This window comes from Haematobia irritans, chromosome 1, assembly GCF_050003625.1.
Source record: "Haematobia irritans isolate KBUSLIRL chromosome 1, ASM5000362v1, whole genome shotgun sequence".
NCBI lineage: Eukaryota > Metazoa > Arthropoda > Insecta > Diptera > Muscidae > Haematobia > Haematobia irritans.
In genome coordinates, this window is record NC_134397.1 from 178,243,584 (window position 1) to 178,264,177 (window position 20,594).

The 20,594-nt window shown below is 30.6% G+C and overlaps 2 protein-coding genes across 3 annotated transcripts in view; one reads left to right on the top strand and one right to left on the bottom strand.

Moving 5' to 3' along the window:
• Window positions 1-6,985, top strand: part of LOC142222168 (uncharacterized) — a 236,877-nt gene extending 229,892 nt beyond the window's left edge. Inside the window, exons 4-5 of one of the 2 annotated variants that reach the window (XM_075292169.1) lie at window positions 5,178-5,370; window positions 5,452-6,985. In XM_075292169.1, the coding sequence (XP_075148284.1) occupies window positions 5,178-5,370; window positions 5,452-5,663 (405 nt within the window). In that variant the 3' untranslated portion in view covers window positions 5,664-6,985. Of the gene's footprint in view, window positions 1-5,177 lie in introns of both variants that reach the window. The other variant, XM_075292168.1, reaches the window with a different exon arrangement.
• Window positions 6,986-16,928: 9,943 nt separating this feature from the next.
• Window positions 16,929-19,110, bottom strand: LOC142222169 (neprilysin-21-like). The gene has a single exon (XM_075292171.1). The coding sequence runs from the start codon at window positions 19,105-19,107 to the stop codon at window positions 17,041-17,043; it is 2,067 nt and encodes a 688-aa protein (XP_075148286.1). The 5' UTR covers window positions 19,108-19,110; the 3' UTR covers window positions 16,929-17,040.
• Between the last annotated feature and the right edge of the window lie 1,484 nt (window positions 19,111-20,594).

Consider the following 20,594-nt stretch of genomic DNA (forward strand, 5'->3'; position numbering starts at 1 on the left):
CTTAACATCGTCTTCTACATTGTGAGTTAGTCCATACCAGAATTGAAATATGGGTTCGCTTATATGGGGGCTATATATACAATTATGAAATTGATATGGACCAATTTTTGTGCGATTGGGGATCGATTTATCTGAGGGCTATATATAACTATAGACCGATATGGACCTAGTTAGGCATGATTGTTAACTTAGAGTCCCCGCAAGCCAAATTTGGTGGTCCGTTTATATGGGGGCTATACGTAAACGTGGACCGATATGGCCCATTTGCAATACCATCCGACCTACATCAATAACAACTACTTGTGCCAAGTTTCAAGTCGATAGCTTGTTTCTTTCAGAAGTTAGCGTGTTTTCAACAGAAGGACGGACGGACATGCTCAGATCGACTCAGAATTTCACCACAATCCAGAATATATATACTTTATGGGGCCTTAGAGCAATATTTCGATGTGATGGTGGAGGGTATAAAAAAGTAACTGATACAATTAACTTATTAATCAGAAATAATGTCAATTTAGAAATTGTTTCAAAAAGATTTTAAGTAAAATATTAATTATTCCAATTAATATTTTAATTTAATAAAAAATAGTTGAAAATTTTATTCGGCAATTTACAATTAATTACACATGGGATCAAAATTTAACTTTTTTTGGGTTAATTTGAAATTTATAGCAAATTTTTAGTAATTTGAGGTCACTGAATCCAAATCCGGAAATGGTGCCAAATTGACGCAGAAGCGATGAATTTAACATGGGCTTGTCATAGGAGGGATGTCCAATATTTCAACAGCCGCTGGAATTTGCATCACTTCTTAAGGTGTGAGGTGAATTCAGTGTTTTGGTTGTGAATTAAGATATTTTGTGATATTTTGATAAATAATTTTTACAATTTTTTTTATGATTTTTAATGCATTTAATGCATTTTAATACTTATCTGGAACGTTTGACATCAAATATTTTCAAAAATTCGCAATTTTTCTAGAATGGATTTAGCATTTTATACGGCAAAATATAAATAATTTGTACCATTTTATTAATTCTTAATCTGCTTTTAGCCTATTTGAAACAAAAAATTTAATTTTCCCATCAAAAATATGAAAAACAGAGAATTATAAAAAATTGGCACAAATGAACTTCCTATGCAGTTAAAATAATGAACATCTTTGGGAGGACGTTTTTGGAAGTGCTTTTAAAGTTGTGCCTTTAGAATAACTTCAAAATTTTTTTGCTGGGATAGTTTTGGGCGCCCACGAGTCGATGTAAAGAAACTTTAATTAACAGAAACATACATTTAGTTGGTCACCGTGGAGCAATGGTTAGCATGCCCGCCTTTGGTACAAGTTGTCAGGTTCTTCACATATAATATCTACACAGAAAGAAGTGTTTTCTTTTCTGAGGAATGAAATTTTAGACAAAAAAAGTTTTCTTCTGCAGCAAAAAAATGTTATTTAAAAGCAAATAAAAAATTAGAGACAATCGTTGCATTTATTGTTATTAATTCGACTTTATTTGCTCTTAAAGAAAATGTTTTTCATTAAAGTGGAATTACGTGTGGCAAAACTTAGGTTCCGGAAGAAAGTACTTTTTCTTTAGGTGTAATAATTTGCTTATTGGGTATCTATTGTGAGAACTTACTGTAAGTTCTCTTTTTTATACCCACCACCATAGGTTAGGTTAGGTTAGGTTATGTGGCAGCCCGATATATCAGGCTCACTTAGACTATTCAGTCCATTGTGATACCACAGTGGTGAACTTCTCTCTTATCACTGAGTGCTGCCCGATTCCATGTTAAGCTCAATGACAAGGGACCTCCTTTTTATAGCCGAGCCCGAACGGCGTTCCACATTCTAGTGAAACCACTTAGAGAAGCTTTGAAACCCTCAGAAATGTCACCAGCATTACTGAGGTGGGATAATCCACCGCTGAAAAACTTTTTGGTGTTCGGTCGTAGTAGGAATCGAACCCACGACCTTGTGTATGCAAGGCGGGCATGCTAACCATTGCACCACGGTGGTGGGGAGCCACCCACCACCATACACCGAAAGAATTCTCTTCGTTAATTTTACGAAGAATTCTTCATTAACTATTCTTCCTGAATTCTTCATTAAAATAACGAAATTTTCATTCATTTTCGTAAATTTTACGAAGAACATTTTACGAATATACGAAACTTCTACGAAACATTCTACATTAACTTTTCTTCGTAAAAAGTTCGTACTTTTAACGAAACTTTCTTCACATTTCATGAATTTTGTGAAGAAGTTTTTACGAATATTTTACGAAACATTCTGCGTTAAAATTTCTTCATAAAAAGTACGAAACATTTTCTTTGAAATAACGAAGAAGTTTCATTGAAGTTGTAAAATTTCCGTTCGCGGCATTAAATTGTCTTTTATAATGTGCTTGAGTGTATTCCTTTATTCTATTTTTTTATGCAAGTCTATGCTACTTCTCATTTGGGTGATAGCGCGCTATGAATAAAAGTGAAGCAATAAAACTAAAAATTATTCAAAAACTTAAGATGTAAAGTAGTGATGTCATTTTTCACACTTGCAACTACAACCAAATGCACTTTCGACTATAAATTTTTTTCCTAAAAGTTCGAACATTTTTCAGAAAAAAGTACGAAAGTTTTTCATAAAAAGTACGAACATATTTCATAAAAACTACGAAAATTTTTCATAAAAAGTACGAAACATTTTCATAAAAAGAACGAAATTGTTTCATAAAAAGTACGAAGATTTTCTATAAAAAGTACGAAGATTCTTCATAAAAAGTACGAATTTTTTTCATACAAACTACGAAAATTTTGGAAGAACTTTTCTTCGTAAAAAGTACGAAATATTTCGTACTTTTAATGAAAAGTTTCTTTGGTTGTAAAACAATGACAAATTTCGTACTTTTAACGAAATTTTTCGTTCTTTTTACGAAGAAAATTCTTTCGGTGTAGAATGGTGACGGGGGAATAATAAGTTTGTCATTCCGTTTTTAACACATCGAAATATCGATTTCCGACTATATAAAGTATATATATTCTTGATCAGGGAGAAATTATAAGACGATATATACATGTCCGTCCGTCTGTCTGTCTGGCTGTCTGTCTGTTGTACAGTCTTCAATAATAAAGCAATCGTGCTGAAATTTCGCACAAACTCGTCTTTTGTCTGCAGGCAGGTCAAGTTCGAAGTATGCTATATCGCTCCAGGGTTTGATATAGTCCCCATATAAACTGACCTCCCGATTTGGGGTCTTGGGCTTATAAAAACCTTAGTTTCTACCCAATTTGCCTGTAATTGGAAATCTAGAGGTATTTTATGACCATAAAGAGGTGTGCCAAAAATGGTGAGTATCGGTCCATGGTTTGGTATAGCCTCCATATAGACCGATCTCCCGATTATATTTCTAGGGCTTCTAGAATCGATAGTTTCTATCCAATTCGCCTGAAATTGAAAATCTAGAGGTATTTTAGCACCATAAAGAGATGTGCCAAAAATGGTGACTATCGATTGATGTTTAGGTATATCCCCCATATAGACGGATTTCCCGATTTTACTTCTCGGGCTTCTAGAATCCGTAGTTATTATCCAATTTGGTTGAAATTTGAAATCTAGAGGTATTTTAGGACCGTAAAGAGGTGTGCTAAAAATGGTGAGTATCGGTCCAAGTTTTGATATAGACCCCATATAAACCGACCTCCCGATTTGGGTCTTGGGCTTATAAAAACCTTAGTTTCTATCCAATTTGTCTGAAATTGGAAATCTAGAGGTACTTTATGACCACAAAGAGGTGTGCCAAATGATGATGAGTATCGGTCCATGTTTTAGTATAGCCCCCATATAGACCGATCTCCAGTTTTTACTTCTTGGGCGTCTAAAATCTGTAGTTTTTATCAAATTTGCCTGAAATTAGAAATCTAGAGGTATTTTAAAACCCTAAAGAGGTGTGCTGAAAATGATGAGTATCGGACCATGTTTTTATATAGGCCCTATATAGACCGATCTCTTCTTATCCAACTTGCCACAAATTGGAAATCTAGAGGTATTTTAGGACCATAAAAAGGTATACCGAAAATGGTGAGTTTGTTTTGATATAGACATCAGGTTTTTAGGAATACAAATAGGTGTGCAAGAAATGCTTCTAGAATACGTAGCTTTTATCCAATTTGCCTGAAATGAGAAATCTACAGGTATTTTAGGACCTTAAATATGAGAGCCGAAAATGGCGTGTATTGGTCCATGTTTTGGTTTATCTCCCAAATAGACCGATGTCCCGATTTTACTTCTTGGCCTTTTAGAAACCATAGTTTTTATCAAATTTGCATGAAATTTTAAATCTAGAAGTATTTTAGGAACATAAAGAGGTGTGCCGAAAATGGTGAATATCGGTCCATGTGCACTGATAATGAAAATTGCTTGAAACTGAATTATAGTTTCCAGATTTTACTTCGGGTAATCATTTAAATAATGAGGGTAAAAATCTACAGATATTAGATTTTAAATCAAGGCGTTATTTCATTTTCATTTCATTTTCTTGCACACGATGTTTATGATTCCCCTAAAATTCAAACAAATATGGTCCTTATAAATCCAGAATCTGATCTAGTCTTCATAGGTAAAATCTTTGAATTTATCTTCGGGAAGTGTACTGGTTTAACTGATCTGCTTGTCACCAAATCCCCCTGAAATTTTCACAGCAAACTATAATATTTGATTCATGGTGGTGGGTATTTAAGATTCGGCCCGGCCGAACTTACTGCTTTATATACTTGTTTGTAGAAGTAGTAACATCCCTGTGTTGACGCAAGCTTAAATCATTTAAATCGATATATTTACAATTCAAGAAAATTTTGTACATCAAAAAAATAGTTTCTATTAGTAGTAATAATTTCTGTCAATAAATGTTTAAATTTTCCTGATCATAACCTTCGAAATGAGATTTTTTTTAAATTTCAAAAATTTTGGTAGAAATTTCTTAAAATGTTGGTAGTTTTTTTACTGCAATGACAACACTGATTGCAATACCTATGTTATAGGATTCTTTATAATTTATAAATTATGTTAAGTTCTAATAAATTATAAATTAGCTTTATAAATTGTTGTAGTTAATTTATCTCATATATTTTTTTAATAGTCTTACTCACTATATCTCCGTTTTTTCTTTTTTTTTTTGTCATTACAGTTTGGACTTCGCCAATTGGATCTCACCCTACTCTCACAATTGTGGGCCCTCAATGATTCTATCCAAGAATTTCGTACCATGATACAAGAGAATGAACAAGAAGACGATGAAACCTATTCCACCCATTCACGGTCACCCTCACCCTACGATTCCGTATCCTCCGATGGGGATGATGAGATATCAGCACTTAAGGGTAAAAAACTTATGGAAATGCAAAATGCCAATACCAATGTTATTACAAGTCAACCGAAATTAACCAAAACCTATTCTCCAGAGAATGCCGAACAAACGAACAACAAACTCTCATACTCACGATCAACATCGTCCGGTGATACGGCATCATCGTACACAGATCAAAAAACTCAATTGATTAAGCCCCCATTGCCAAAGCCATTGGATGTGAAACCAGTGCCACGCATGCGTAGTGCACCACCACCACCGCCAACGCATCGCAAAAGTCAAAATGCACCGCCTCGTCCCACATGATGTTACCTGTCCGACTTCTTAGCCGAAGTCAAGATGGTCATGTGCAAAGTGATTGTGGGCGATAATGCAACATCGGGGGCCAATAATAAAATCGAAGCCAAAAGGAATTCGGAATTTTATGTTAGCAGCAATCACGAGGCCATTGTCCATCAGCTGGCATTCAAGAATTCCATGTGTGATGACCATCCCTAATACAGGCGACATTTATTACTACACCAACAGCAACATCAATCGATATTTTATATTTATAATTATGAGCAAAAGGATCGGAAACAGCAGCAGCAGCCGAAGCAACAACAACATCATTACAACCTCAAGCAATCAGGACGAAAGGAAACAGTCAGGCATTATCGGGTAATGCCTAAAGTTTCCATATGACAAATGGATGAATGTTTAGGAGTTATGGCTTAGAATTCAATTCAATTTTACAGATGGAGTGCAAGATGAGTCCAGGACGAGTTAAATAAATGCTGGTGAATTGAAAGGCTTTAGAGTTTCTATTGTGGTATTCTATTATGTGTGTAGTATGTATGTATCAAAAGTAAATAGGTTATGATTGAGTGTGATTATATTATGTTAATTATTATTATTACTATTGATTATGCTAATTATTATTATTATTACCAATAATATTGTTAAGTTTAATTTTCTGTTTTTCCTTTTCTTCTTATTCTTTTTTACCCTAATACGGATATATTTTTATTTAAAAATCTTTTATTTTTTAATTTAAAAATTTTTTACTTTTACTATTCTAAATATATTGCGTTTTTTAATTAACTTGGTTTCAGGATATACAGGGTGTCTATTATTATTATTTTTATTTTTTTTTTATATAAATGTATATCGTCCTTTTTATTCCTTTATCTTAATCCATATATCCTAAGACATTTTTGCCTTTTACTTTATTTTATGCCATTTTCTTTTTAGTTATATAATTTTTCAAATTTCTCTTAACAAAACAAAAACATTTTATTTTTATTGAATGATATAGTTGATAGATGTTACTCCATACCATGGATAAGAGTTATACAAGGTTATTATTATGAACTAATTAATTGAAAAGCTGATGCTGAGGAAGACAATTAGAGATGGATAAAATCCATGAATGCTTTCAATTATCCAATACATATAATTGGTATAAATAATTGAACTCATATTTTGTAAATATATCTTAACAATTAACGTTAATGAAAATAACAAAAAATTATAATAATGATAATAATAAATAAAGCTTGGAAAAATTCATCTGCTTCAACTTTTATACTTTTGGCTAAACATAATAATAAACGTTTAATAAATAAAAATAAATTATATACACATAATATCAGTGGTTAAATTTTATTTGTATGTTTGAGAATATAAGAAACGGGGAAAATCTCATCCCAGACGGATGTCTAAGGAGTTAAGTTGTTCAAGTCTACAAAAAAAAACTATTTCATAACGAAATTAATTGATCCAATTATTTTTTTAATTGATATAGCTTCAATCACAAAAATGATAGCATCACTCACAGTTTTAATTGGCCATAAAAAAACTGTTGATTAAAAAATTAATTGATTTCATTAGTAAAATTTCGATTCTTGTGTTTCGGTTGCTACCAAAAATTAATAGAAATGCATTCTAGTGTTGTCGTTGAAAAGAAACAATGAAAAGTGCTGGCTAATAACAAAATGTGCTTATACACACAAAAATTTATTTTACTGATTCAATCACGAAATTAATTGATGCAATTAATTATACCCTCCACCATAGGATGGGGGTATATTAACTTTGTCATTCCATTTGTAACACATCGAAATATTGCTCTAAGACCCCATAAGGTGTGTATATATATATATATATATATATATATATATATATATATATATATATATATATATATATATATATATATATATATATATATATATATATATATATATATATATATATATATATATATATATATATATATATATAATATATATATATATATATATATATATATATATATATATATATATATTCTGGGTCGTTGTGAAATTCTGAGTCGATCTGTCCGTACCAAAACATGATATGGGGACCACACCATGTTTTGGTATGGTCCCCATATAAACCGACCTCCCGATTTAGGGTATTGGGCTTATAGAAACCGTAGCTTTTATCCAATTTGCCTGAAATTGGAAATCTAGAGGTATTTTAGGACCATAAATAGGCGTGCCGAAAATAGTGAGTATCGGTCCATGTTTTGGTATAGCCCCCATATGGTCCGATTTCCCCATTTTACCTCTTGGGCTTCTAGAATCCGAAGTTTTTATCCAATTTGCCTGAAATTGGAAATCTAAAGGTATTTTAGGACCATAAATAGGCGTGCCGAAAATGGTGAGTATCGGTCCATGTTTTGGTATGGTCCCCATATAAACCGACCTCCCGATTTGGGGTATTAGGCTTATAGAAACCGTAGCTTTTATCCAATTTGCCTGAAATTGGAAATCTAGAGGTATTTTAGGACCATAAATAGGCGTGCCGAAAATGGTGAGTATCGGTCCATGTTTTGGTATAGCCCCCATATGGACCGATTTCCCGATTTTACTTCTTGGGCTTCTAGAATCCGAAGTTTTTATACAATTTGCCTGAAATTTGACTTCTTGAGGGTATAGAAGGCGCACCGATCATGAAAATTGCTTGAAACTCAATGTAAAACTTCCAGATTTTACTGCTCGGATGAAAATCTACAGATTTAAGATTTCAAATCAAGACGTTATTTTATAATTTTCTTGCACACTTATAAGAGATTGTAATGATTCCTCTAAAACTCAAACAAAAATGGTTCTTACAAATCCAGAATCTGATATAGTCTTCATATGTAACATCTTTAAATTTATCTTCGGGAAGTGTACTGGTTGAACTGTTCTGCTTGATTTGTCCTCAAACCCCCCTGAAATTTCAAAGGAAACCCTAATATTGGATTCATGGTGGTGGGCATTTAAGATTCGGCCTGGCCGAACTTACGGCCGTATATACTTGTTTCTTTTATGAGATGTTTTTTTTATCCGTTACCTACTGTAGAGGATTCTATAAATAATTTTGAACCTATCTGAACCAATTTTCGGATGGTAAGTACACGGACGAAAAAGACTGTTTTTCATGTTTCGGTGTAAAAATTATATAAATTATATAATTCAAATTTTGAACACATTATATTTAAGTGCAATTATATTTAAGTCATAAACTAGCACAACATGTTTGCGACATATATGTTAATATGTTAGAACATATTATGTTTGGGACATAACATTTTTTTTAAATATAATATATAACCTATATTAATTTATACATTGTCTATAAACATATATGTGTTTTGAAACACACAAAAAATGTTTTTCTGATTCAAACACGTAATTACTTGATCCAATAATTTTTTTTATTGAATTGTCTTCAATCGCAGAAATAATAGTATCAATTACAAACAAATGCCAGTTTAAAAATCAAAATTGTAACGGATACTTCAAAGTAAACAATGTTTTCTTAATTCCAAAAAAAAACTTTAAACCAAAGACGCTAAATCCTCAAAATAAGTCTTAGCTTATATTTGAAGCGTTTTGTCTTAAATCTAAAGTGTCAATATTTCAGTTAATTTAAGGATAATTTTATTAAATCAAAAATGTGTTTATTTACTTTAAGGAAAGTTAGCCTTAGTTCAAAGACATGCGACTTTAACGGAGTGACGCAAATTTACAAAATGTGTGTCCTAAATTTAATGAAAAAAAATTTTGAAGCAAAGATTATAAACTTTATTTTAATTAAAATTTCATTATTTTAAAGAAATTTATCCTTAATATTTTGTAAATTTCGCAACCTAAACTTTAGGTTGCGTAATCATTAATATCACGTAAATATTTTTTCAGTATAGATGGTACAATTAAAAAAATTGTTACAATTTAGCAAGAAAGTAACCATGAAAACACCTCACGAATGGTATTTTAGTCTTAGCAATTAGCATACCTTGAGGGTGAACAAAAATAACATTTCTATCACGATCCTAAAAGTAGGCACGTCTTTAAGAAAATAGCTGCCATAGCTAGAAATGTCCAAGAAGTTAAAATTACCATTTTCCAATTTTGAAAGTTGGAATGTTCTGCTGAATTGGGCTAAATTTGTATCGATTTGTGCAGCAATTTTTTTCAAAATCGTATAAAATGACCCAGGTATTATTGAATTGATATTACGTTTCCAGATATAGGCAAATATGCTTTACAATTACTTTCGCTAACCTTTTCAAATGCTATATGCATTACTAAAATTTTGGGGGTTTTTTAGAATGATATAGAACAATCACCTGGCAACACTGTTCACAACTTTTAAATAGCACTTCCAATTTCTTGGACTTGACTTTATGACATAAGTCACTAATGGTATTTTGTTCATTGTACATGCATACATTTTGAATGAACGAAAATCACAAGCCTAAAAGTAGACTGCGACTTTCAGGGAACTATAACTACCATACGTAGTTTCATTGCTACTAAAACTATTCTACATAAGGCAAATTCATTATAGTTATAATGTAACTGATATTTCACACAAGATATGTACTAGCGAATTTTATTATGGGGAAATCTTTAAGTTTTGTATAGCATTCCATATTTTTTATTTAATTTTTTTAATAACATATAATAGTTTTTCTAAATTTTGACACGAAATCATCCCGTAACAAAATTATTCATTTTAATCTTATGAAATAATTTTTGATTTGATCAAAACATTATTTAGTTACTTTATTCAACCGTTTTATAAAAATTGTAACGAAATGCTTTTAAAATTAATTAAAATGAATTGATGTAATATACTTGAATTAATATATGAATGTGAATAAAATATGTTTAGCCACGTTTTTAACTTACCTTCGATCTCAACATAAAATATTTCTAATATATGACGATGATTGCTGCTGCTGTTGACATAAAATGTCAAAACAAATCGTTTTATATGAGCTTGACTGGACAACATCCATTGAAGAGAATTTGGTGATACACACATTTCCTGCACAGAGAAAAAAAATCTATCGTTAAACTGATGTTAAATTTAAAATATATGTTTGTCGTAAAAATGACTTTGTTTAAGGTTTTATATTATATATATATTTTTTTTTTAATTGGCCGCATTACCATATTAACTTCATCGTAGTTAATCCCTTCCGGTTCAAATTTGGCACTCTAATAACACTAGTTTACAAAAAAAAAATTCATGTACACTTGATGGGAGGCAACTTTTCTTATGTATTTTGATCTGCTCAATTAAAAAAAAAATTATGGAACAGTTTTTGAGATATCCCGTTATTTTTAGTTGTTCACTCGTTTTTCATCTTTATAATTGGATCTGTGGTAAGTTAAGTGGTTCCAAAAATATCGATGCGAAAAGGCCAAATTTTCAAAAACAATCGCATTTTACCGTGGACTTTTCCGCCAGAAATATATACACTATTATTCGTCATCTTAATACCTTTAATTTACCAAGTACCAACAACGATATAATCGTACATTTCTAACTCGAGATATAATTTGTTTAGCGAAAAAAGAGCAAAAAACTAAAAATAACGGGATATCTCAAAAACTGTTCCATAAAAAATGTTTAAACATTTTTTTTCAAGTTCAGCAGTTCAAAATACATAAGAGCAGTCGACTCTCATCAAGTGTACATTTTCAGTGTAAACTAGTGTAATCATGCGACAATTAGTTCATTCACTAAAGTGGCTTATATAGGTATTAAATGTGCCTTTTTATACCCACCACCATAGAATGGTGATGGGGGTATAATAACCCAGCAAAAAAAATTGGAAGTTCTTCCAAAGGCACAACTTTAAAAGCACTTCCAGAAGAAGTACTCCCAATGATGTTCTTTATTTTAACTACACAGGAAGTTCTTTTCATTCAATTTTTTATAACATGCTTTTCTCATATTTTTAATGGGTAATTTTAACTTTTTTTGTTTCAAATTGGTTAAAAACAGTTTAAGAATTCATAAAATGGTACAAATTATTTAAATTTTGTCGACAAAAATGCTAAATCCAATCTGAAAAAATTGTGAATTTTTGAAAATATTTGAGGTCAAACGTTTCAGACAAGCGTTAGAATTCATTAAAAATTACAAAAAAATTATAAAAATTATTTATTTGACAAAATATCACAGAATTTTTTCATTTACATCCAAAACATTGGATCACACCTAAAGAAGTGTTGCAAATTTAGTGCAACTGCTGTTGAAATAGAGGACTTCCGTCCTATGACAAGCCCATGTTAAATTCATCGCTTCTGCGTCAATTTTGCACCACTTCCGGATCCAAAAAAAAAAAAACATTTTCATTACTTTTTTGGCGACGCTTTTTTTGCTGAGAAGTTTGTCATTGCGTTTGCAACACATCGAAATATAGATTTCCGACTACATAAAGTATATATATTCTTGATCGCATAATTTAAGACGATATAACCATGTCCGTCTGTCTGACTGCTACAGTTTTCAATAATGAATCTATCGTGCTGACATTTTGCATAATCTCGAATTTTGTTCGAAGATCTTGAGCGTCTAGTCAACCCAATTTTTATCCGTTTTGCCTGAATTTCAAAATCTAGAGGTATTTTAGGTGTATAAATAAGTGTGCCGAATATGGTGTGATTCGGTCCACATTATGATATAGCCACCATATGGCCACCATCTACTGATTTGACTTCTTGATCTTCTAGACAACACAATTCTCATCGGATTTGCTAAAATTCAAAATCTAGAGGTATTTTGGGTCTACAAATAAATACGTCGAATATGGTTTTTGATATACAATTTTTTATAGAATTAAAATGTTGACAAAATTTTCTATAGAAATGGGAGCCACCGTGGTGCAATGGTTAGCATGCCCGCTTCTCTAAGTGGTTTCACTGCAATGTGGAACGCCGTTCGGACTCGGCTATAAAAAGGAGGTCACTTATCACTGAGCTTAACATGGAATCGGGCAGCACTCAGTGATAAGAGAGAAGTTCACCAATGTGGTATCACAATGGACTGAATAGTCTAAGTGAGCCTGATACATCGGGCTGCCACCTAACCTACCCTAACATAATAATAGAAATAAAATAGAAATAAATTTTTGAAATAGAAATAGAAATAAAATTTTTATAAAATTTTTAATAGACATAAAATTAGAAAAAAAAATCTATAGAAATAAAATTTAGACAAATTTTTTTAAGAAATAAACTTTTGACAAAATTTTCTACAGAAATAAACTTTTGACAAAATTTTCTATAAAAATAAAATTTTGACAAAATTTTCTATAGCAATAAAATTTTGACAATAATTTCTATAAAAATAAAATTTGAGAATATTTTCTATAGAAATAAAATTTTGACAAAATTTTCTATAGAAATAAAATTTTGACAAAATTTTCTATAGAAATAAAATTTTGACAAAATTTTCTATAGAAATAAAATTTTGACAAAATTTTCTATAGAAATAAATTTTTGACAAAATTGTCTATAGAAATAAAATTTTGACAAAATTTTCTATAGAAATAAAATTTTGACAAAATTTTCTGTAGAACTAAAATTTTGAGAAAATTTTCTATAGAAATAAAATTTTAACAAAATTTTCTATAGAAATAAAATTTTAACAAAATTTTCTATAGAAATAAATTTTTAACAACATTTTCTATAGAAATAAAATTTTGACAAAATTTTCTCTAGAAATAAAATTTTGACAAAATTTTCTATAGAAATAAAATTTTGACAAAATTTTCTATAGAAATAAAATTTTGACAAAGTTATCTATAGAAATAAAATTTTGACAAAATGTTCTTAGAAATAAAATTTTGACAAATTTTATACAGAACTAAGATTTTGACAAATTTTCTACAGAACTAAAATTTTGACAAAATTTTCTATAGAAATAAAATTTTGACAAAATTTTTTATAGAAATAAATTTTTGACAAAATTTTCTATAGAAATAAAATTTTGACAAAATTTTCTATAGAAACAAAATTTTGCCAAATTTTCTATAGAAACAAAATTTTGTGTAGAAATAAAATTTTCTATAGAAATAAAATTTTGACAAAATTTTCTATAGAAATAAATTTTTGACAAAATTTTCTATAGAAATAAAATTTTGACAAAATTTTCTATAGAAATAAAGTTTTGACAAAATTGTCGATAGAAATAAAATTTTGACAAAATTGTCTATAGAAATAAAATTTTGACACAATTGTCTACAGAAATAAAATTTTGACAAAATTTTCTATAGAAATAAAATTTTGACAAAATTTTCTATAGAAACAAAATTTTGACAAAAAAAATTCTATAGAAATAAAATGTTGACAAAATTTTCTATAGAAATAAAATTTTGACAAAATTTTCTATAGAAATAAAATTTTGACAAAATTTTCTATAGAAATAAAATTTTGACAAAATTTTCTATAGAAATAAACTTTTGACAAAATTTTCTATAGAAACAAAATTTTGACAAAATTTTCTATAGAAATAAAATGTTGACAAAATTTTCTATAGAAATAAAATTTTGACAAAAATTTCTATAAAAATAAAATTTTGACAAAATTTTCTATAGAAATAAAATTTTGACAACATTTTTTATAGAAAAAAAATTTTGACAAAATTTACTATGGAAAACAAATTTTGGCAACATTTTCTATAGAAATAAAATTTTGACAACATTTTCTATAGAAATAAATGTTTGACAAAATTTTCTATAGAAATAAAATTTTGTTAAATTTTTTTATAGAAATAAAATTTGGAGAAAATTTTCTATAGAAATAAAATTTGGAGAACATTTTCTATAGAAATAAAATTTGAAGAAAATTTTCTATAGAAACAAAATTTTGCTAAATTTTCCATAGAAACAAAATGTATATAAATAAAATTTTGACAAAATTTTCTATAGAGATAAAATTTTGACAAAATGTTCTATATATATATTTTGACAAAATTTTCTATAGAAATAAAATGTTGACAAAATTTTCTATAGAAATAAAATTTTGACAAAATTTTCTACAGAAATAAAATTTTGACAAAATTTTCTATAGAAACAAAATTTTGACAAAATTTTCTATAGAAATAAAATTTTGACAAAATTTTCTACAGAAATAAAATTTTTACAAAATTTTCTACAGAAATATAATTTTTACAAAATTTTCTATAGAAATAAAATTTTGACAAAATTGTCTATAGAAATAAAATTTTGACAAAATTTTCTACAGAAATAAAATTTTTACAAAATTTTCTACAGAAATATAATTGTTACAAATATCATTGAGCTTAACATGGAATCGGGCAGCACTCAGTGATAAGAGAGAAGTTCACCAATGTGGTATCACAATGGACTGAATAGTCTAAGTGAGCCTGATACATCGGGCTGCCACATAACCTAACCTAACCTAATTGTTACAAAATTTTCTATAGAAATAAAATTTTTGTTTTTCATTGTGGGTTTGTACTTCAATCATATTTGTTGTTTTGTCTCAGCTTTAAAACCATTGTGTTGACTAAACTACAAGAGTAGCTTAACCAATAGAGGAAAATAATGTTTGTCAAATTTATTTGGGCAAAGCCCTACAGACTGCAAGATGGTTGGATGGACGCACTTTTGGAATTACAACATTCCTCGTCAGCATCCTCTACTTGCAGCTTTTTTCGGATGGTTTAAGTGTGGTTCACCATGGGTTTAGGGAACTGCCTGAATTTATTTGGTAATTGGTTGATAGTTTTCCTGCAAGTATAGGATGCTGATGAGGAATGTGGTAATTCCGCTGAGATCAAAACAACAAATAGAAACAAAATTTTGACAAAATTTTCTATAAAAGTTAAATTTTGTTTTCTTTTGAAAAAACACATTTTTTTCATACTAACCACAAACTTCAAAATAAAATGTTTTAAATTTGGTAGATTTATGGTAAAATTTTCTTAAAATTTTGGTAGATTATTTTTGGCCGGAGTGGGAACCGTGCATATAGCCCGATCTCCCGATTTGATGAAAATAATTGTTCATCAAGACAACGCACCAGCGCACAAGAGTGTTTTAACAATGGCTAAAATCAACGAATTAAAGTACGAGTTGCTGGACCACCCTCCTTATTCTCCTGATTTAGCTCCCAGTGACTTTTACTTGTTCCCAAATTCCTTGCTGGCAAGCGTTTTACCTCAAATGAAGATGGAATTACAGTTGTAAACCACTATTTTGAAGACCTTGAGGAAAACTATTTTAATCAAGGGATATAATTGCTAGAAAAGCGTTGGACTAAATGTATTGAAGTTTCAGGAGATTATATTGAAAAATAAAAATATTTTTGAAAAACTAACTATTCTCTTTCATTGATAGGCTAAGAAGTTTCCGAACCGCCCTCGTATATGTTTGCTTAGCAGAGTTTCTGTCATCAAATCAACCTGAAATTATATATATTTTCATGTAACGCGACGAAAAGTTTTCGGCCTGGCCTAACTTAAATCCATATATACTTGTTTTATCTAACATGGACTACATGTGGATTGACTTACAATTTAGAAGACAATGGCATGGATAACCGTTACCACAGCCCAGGTTAGAGGGGTTTTAGACGATGCAATTGGTTGCGTGCAATTTTTTGTATTCTCTTTTAAAGTTGCTTCTTAAAAACTTCAGCATTTATACGTTGAAATTTTTCATGCAATCGCTTGAAATTTCAAGTTTCAGAAATGTCAAAAAATTGCAAGAGGAACGGAAAACATGAAATTTTTTCTACCCCCTTTGCTTCTCTACCCCGTTTGCCAACAAACAAGAATTGCGTGCAATTATTGCATGCAATTATTGCATCGTCTAAAACCCTTCTTATTCAATTATGGATTAAGAGCTTTCGTACAACTATATACGAAATCCATGGTGAAGGGTACACAAGATTCGGCCGAATTTTCGCCGTATGGGAGCCACCGTGGTGCAATGCTTAGCATGCCCGCCTTGCATACACAAAGTCGTGGGTTCGATTCCTGCTTCAACCGAACACGAAAAAGTTTTTCCGTTTTCGGTGGTTTTCGGTGCTGGTGACATTTCTGAGGGTTTCAAAGCTTCTCTAAGTGGTTTCACTGCAATGTGGAAATCCGTTCGGACTCGGCTATAAAAAAGAGGTCCCTTGTCATTGAGCTTAACATGGAATCGGGCAGCACTCAGTGATAAGAGAGAAGATCACCAATGTGGTATCGCAATGTACTGAATAGTCTAAGTGAGCCTGATACATCGGCTGCTAGGTGGCAGCCTTCGGCAGTATATATTTATTTTAAATAAAATAATTAGTTTTTTTTTTTCAATATTTGTCTATTTGCTAAATATTTTTGTTTTGTAAGAAAACTTAACTTAAACTAAAATCATTTTGATTCAATTAAAAAATTTACATTTATTTATGGGATTCATGAAACTACCCATAGGACACTGGAACTCTTTGGAAAATTCTTCAAAATTTGTTAAAGGGACAAATGCACGCATTTCGCTAGGAGCATGAATGTGCATTGTTGCAATTCGTTGACGTTCCATATCCAAAGTATCAGCACACCATAGTTGCGAATAGCCAATGAAAAATAATTGAGACTGAGTATAATTTAATGGAACCAACAACAATTGATCATCCGTAGAATCTTTGTTATCATTATGCCATTTTCGATAAGCTTCATAGGCCAAAACAATTCCAGCATTATCAGCTAAATTTTCATCCTGTTGATTGCGACGGGGTAAACGGAATCCACCATACATGTATTTGTTATATTGTTGGCGAAAACATTTACGACGTTCGGCATACTCGTAGTCGGTAATGGGATGGGACCATTTAAAATAATTTCCAAACTTATTGTAATTCCAACCGGATCCACTAAAACCATGTAACATTTCATGGGCTAAACAAAATCCCAAACGACCAAAATTGATGGCATTCGCTTTTGAAGGGGACCATAGAAAATCGGAGGCTAATACAGATACAGGGAGGACAATTGTATTTGAGGATATCATATAGACTGGCGATTCTAAGAAGAGGGCTATATCAGAATCGTCGGAATGTTTATAAAGGGAAGCTCTTTTCTTCATTGCCTTAAAAGATTTTATTGATTTCAGATTTTCAATAAAATCCCAGCGATTAATTTTTAAAATCTCATAATCTTTATTAAAGGAGTTATCTTCATAGGAAGCCACATATAATTTCATAAAATCCAATTTTTCCAAAGCATATTTTCGTGAAATCCCATCAAACCAAGTCAGATGATGATTTGAAGATAACATTCCCCGGAGAGTAGATTTCAAGTATTTCCATAGATTTTCCACACTTGTCTTTTTCCCTTCCAACCGATAATGACCATAGAACATGGAACTGAGAATTTCAGGAAAATAATGTTTAGTTGCCTTTAAACATGATTTCCAATGTCCTGGTTGGCCATGTCGCCAAACTTCTGTCCAAAACTGATGGAGTAATCGGATTTTTATATAATTCATTACAATTTCTTTGGGTGTTGAATCAATCAACTGAACAAGATTCTCCATATAACCAGGATTTTCGATCCATAGCGTTGTAATGGGTGTGCTGACATCATCAAAAGCTATCTTCAAGAATTTTCCTATATTGAGTATACCCAAAAATTCTTCATGCTCATTTTGCAAATTTATTCTTTGAGGATTTTTTAAGTTGTAACGACTAGCATTCCATAAATCAGCTTCAAAATCTCCTATATTCTCTGCTAAATCCTTGGCCACATTTGGTGATATATCCAAGAATTCAATCATCATCATTTGGCAATCATTTTGAAATTCCCGAAAATGTGGAGTAAGGCGAGGATTTGTCAACAGTAAATTGTGTATCGTATGATTCTTTGCATCAGGTTTAATGGAATAGCCCATAATAAGGTTTATGCCATATCTATAAGAGATCTGAGCTACCAATTCTATCCAATCATAACCTTCACCTTCATTCCAGAGCATATCATCAATCTCTTTAGCAATTTCCTTAAATTTATCTTTCATATAAAATGAATCCCCTGATGGCGATGTATTAATGCAGGATATATAGAAATCTTTAACCTTCTTCTCCGATTCGCTATCATTTCCATTCATTTGTGAATGCAAAAGCTCGTAAAGTTTACGATCAAACTCTTTGGTCACCACATCAAATGCCCGAGTTTGTTTCTCTTGGCTATTGGCCGGATGATGCGTACTCCAGTTGCCACAAGCAAATGTATAAAAGCTCTCACAAGGAGAGGCCGCCTCATTCATATATTTTTGAATATCCAACGATTTTTCAGTTTGTAACGAAGTTATTGTTTCCTTTCGTTCTATCGGTGGGTAATACAGAGTCCATAGTGTAAATCCCAATGTAGCACATAAAAGCAAAAATATTATAAGCGTTAGCCACCACCTCAGAATGTTTGCACCTTTATCTTGATTCTCGGATACAGTACTACCCATTTGTAAAGCAAAATATTGACTGAGTTTAAAATAAAAATAAATATCATATAATAAAAATTATCTAAACTGTCGTCATACGTAAATATAATGCGGTCTCTCATATATTTCAAAGTACCTCAGTTCCAAAGAATAATGACTAAGTACGTCGTCATTCTTTTCATAACATCACAAAAAATGTTTATTAATTTGTTTCAAATCGTCAAAATAGAAACAAACAATTTATAAAACATAAAGGTGCATGTTTCAGAATTTTTTTTAAAGATTTCATTTTTTTTATTATAAACTCCCCGAAGATAGTATATGCAGCAGAAACGAAATGTGATGATATCAAAATGATATAATTGGAAACTTTTTTACAGGAAGCATAATTCCAGATAAAGACAAGTACACCCTCATAAAAAATCGCTTCTGTAACATATACTCCCAAACATATTTTTGGGTATTGCCCAAACATTTATATGTTTGATCTCTTCCAATATATAATATGTTTGAAAGCATATTGGTCTAAACAATATATGTTTGGTTAGTCTAAGTTCCAAACATTTTGTATTTTTGCATCCAAATTCAATAATGTTGTCTTCCAAAAAACAATATGTTATTTTGTGAACATATAATATGTTTGGAAGCATTTTGCACCCAAAAATATTATATGCTTAAAAAAATTCTCCCAGACAATATTGTGCTCAAAATTGTATTTATTTATTTATTTATATATTTACAATCATAATGAATTATGAAAATAAACAGGTAATATAGGTGCTAACAACATAGGTTTTCGACCTGAATGCTCAAAATTTTGTTTCTGCCCAATTGTATATTCCCTCACATCTTTCTCACTTCCACGAGATTTTTTAGTTCTTAGCACCTTTTTCTGTAATACAAACATTGTAGAAGAAATTATTCAATTTTATGATTTTTTTTATTTTAATTTTACCTTTTGCCGGACGGGGATTCGAACAGCGGACCACACAGTTTGTAAGGATCAAAGAAGTAGCTGATCAATTGCCCAAGGGAAAATAAAACGTTAATTTTGTAATAACAAGCAACAACCACCAACTTAATTCAATATCGCTCCGTGTTAAATAGCGCTCCAAGCTACTAAACACATATATGTTTATAGGCTATTTCTAAATTAATATATGTTTGCATCCAAGCATATTATATTTACAAACATTTTATGTCCCAAACATAATGTTCTAACATATTAACATATATGTCCCAAACATGTTATGCTAGTTTATGAACATTATATGCTTGCACTCAAAAATATTGTGTTTAAAAATTTGTGTTTCAAACATATAATGTTTATAGCCAAACATATGAAAAACAGTCTTTTTCATCCGTGTAGAAATAAAATTTTGGTAGATTGTTTTTGGCAATATGGACCAATTTTTGTGTGACTGGCGATCAGCTATATATAACTATAGACCGATATGGACCAATTTTTGCATGCCTCTTAGCGGCCATATACTAGCGCAATGTACAAA

Bases quoted from the DNA above. Each gene is read 5' to 3' on its own strand.
- LOC142222169 (XM_075292171.1), bottom strand. From the start codon at position 19,107: ATGGGTAGTACTGTATCCGAGAATCAAGATAAAGGTGCAAACATTCTG.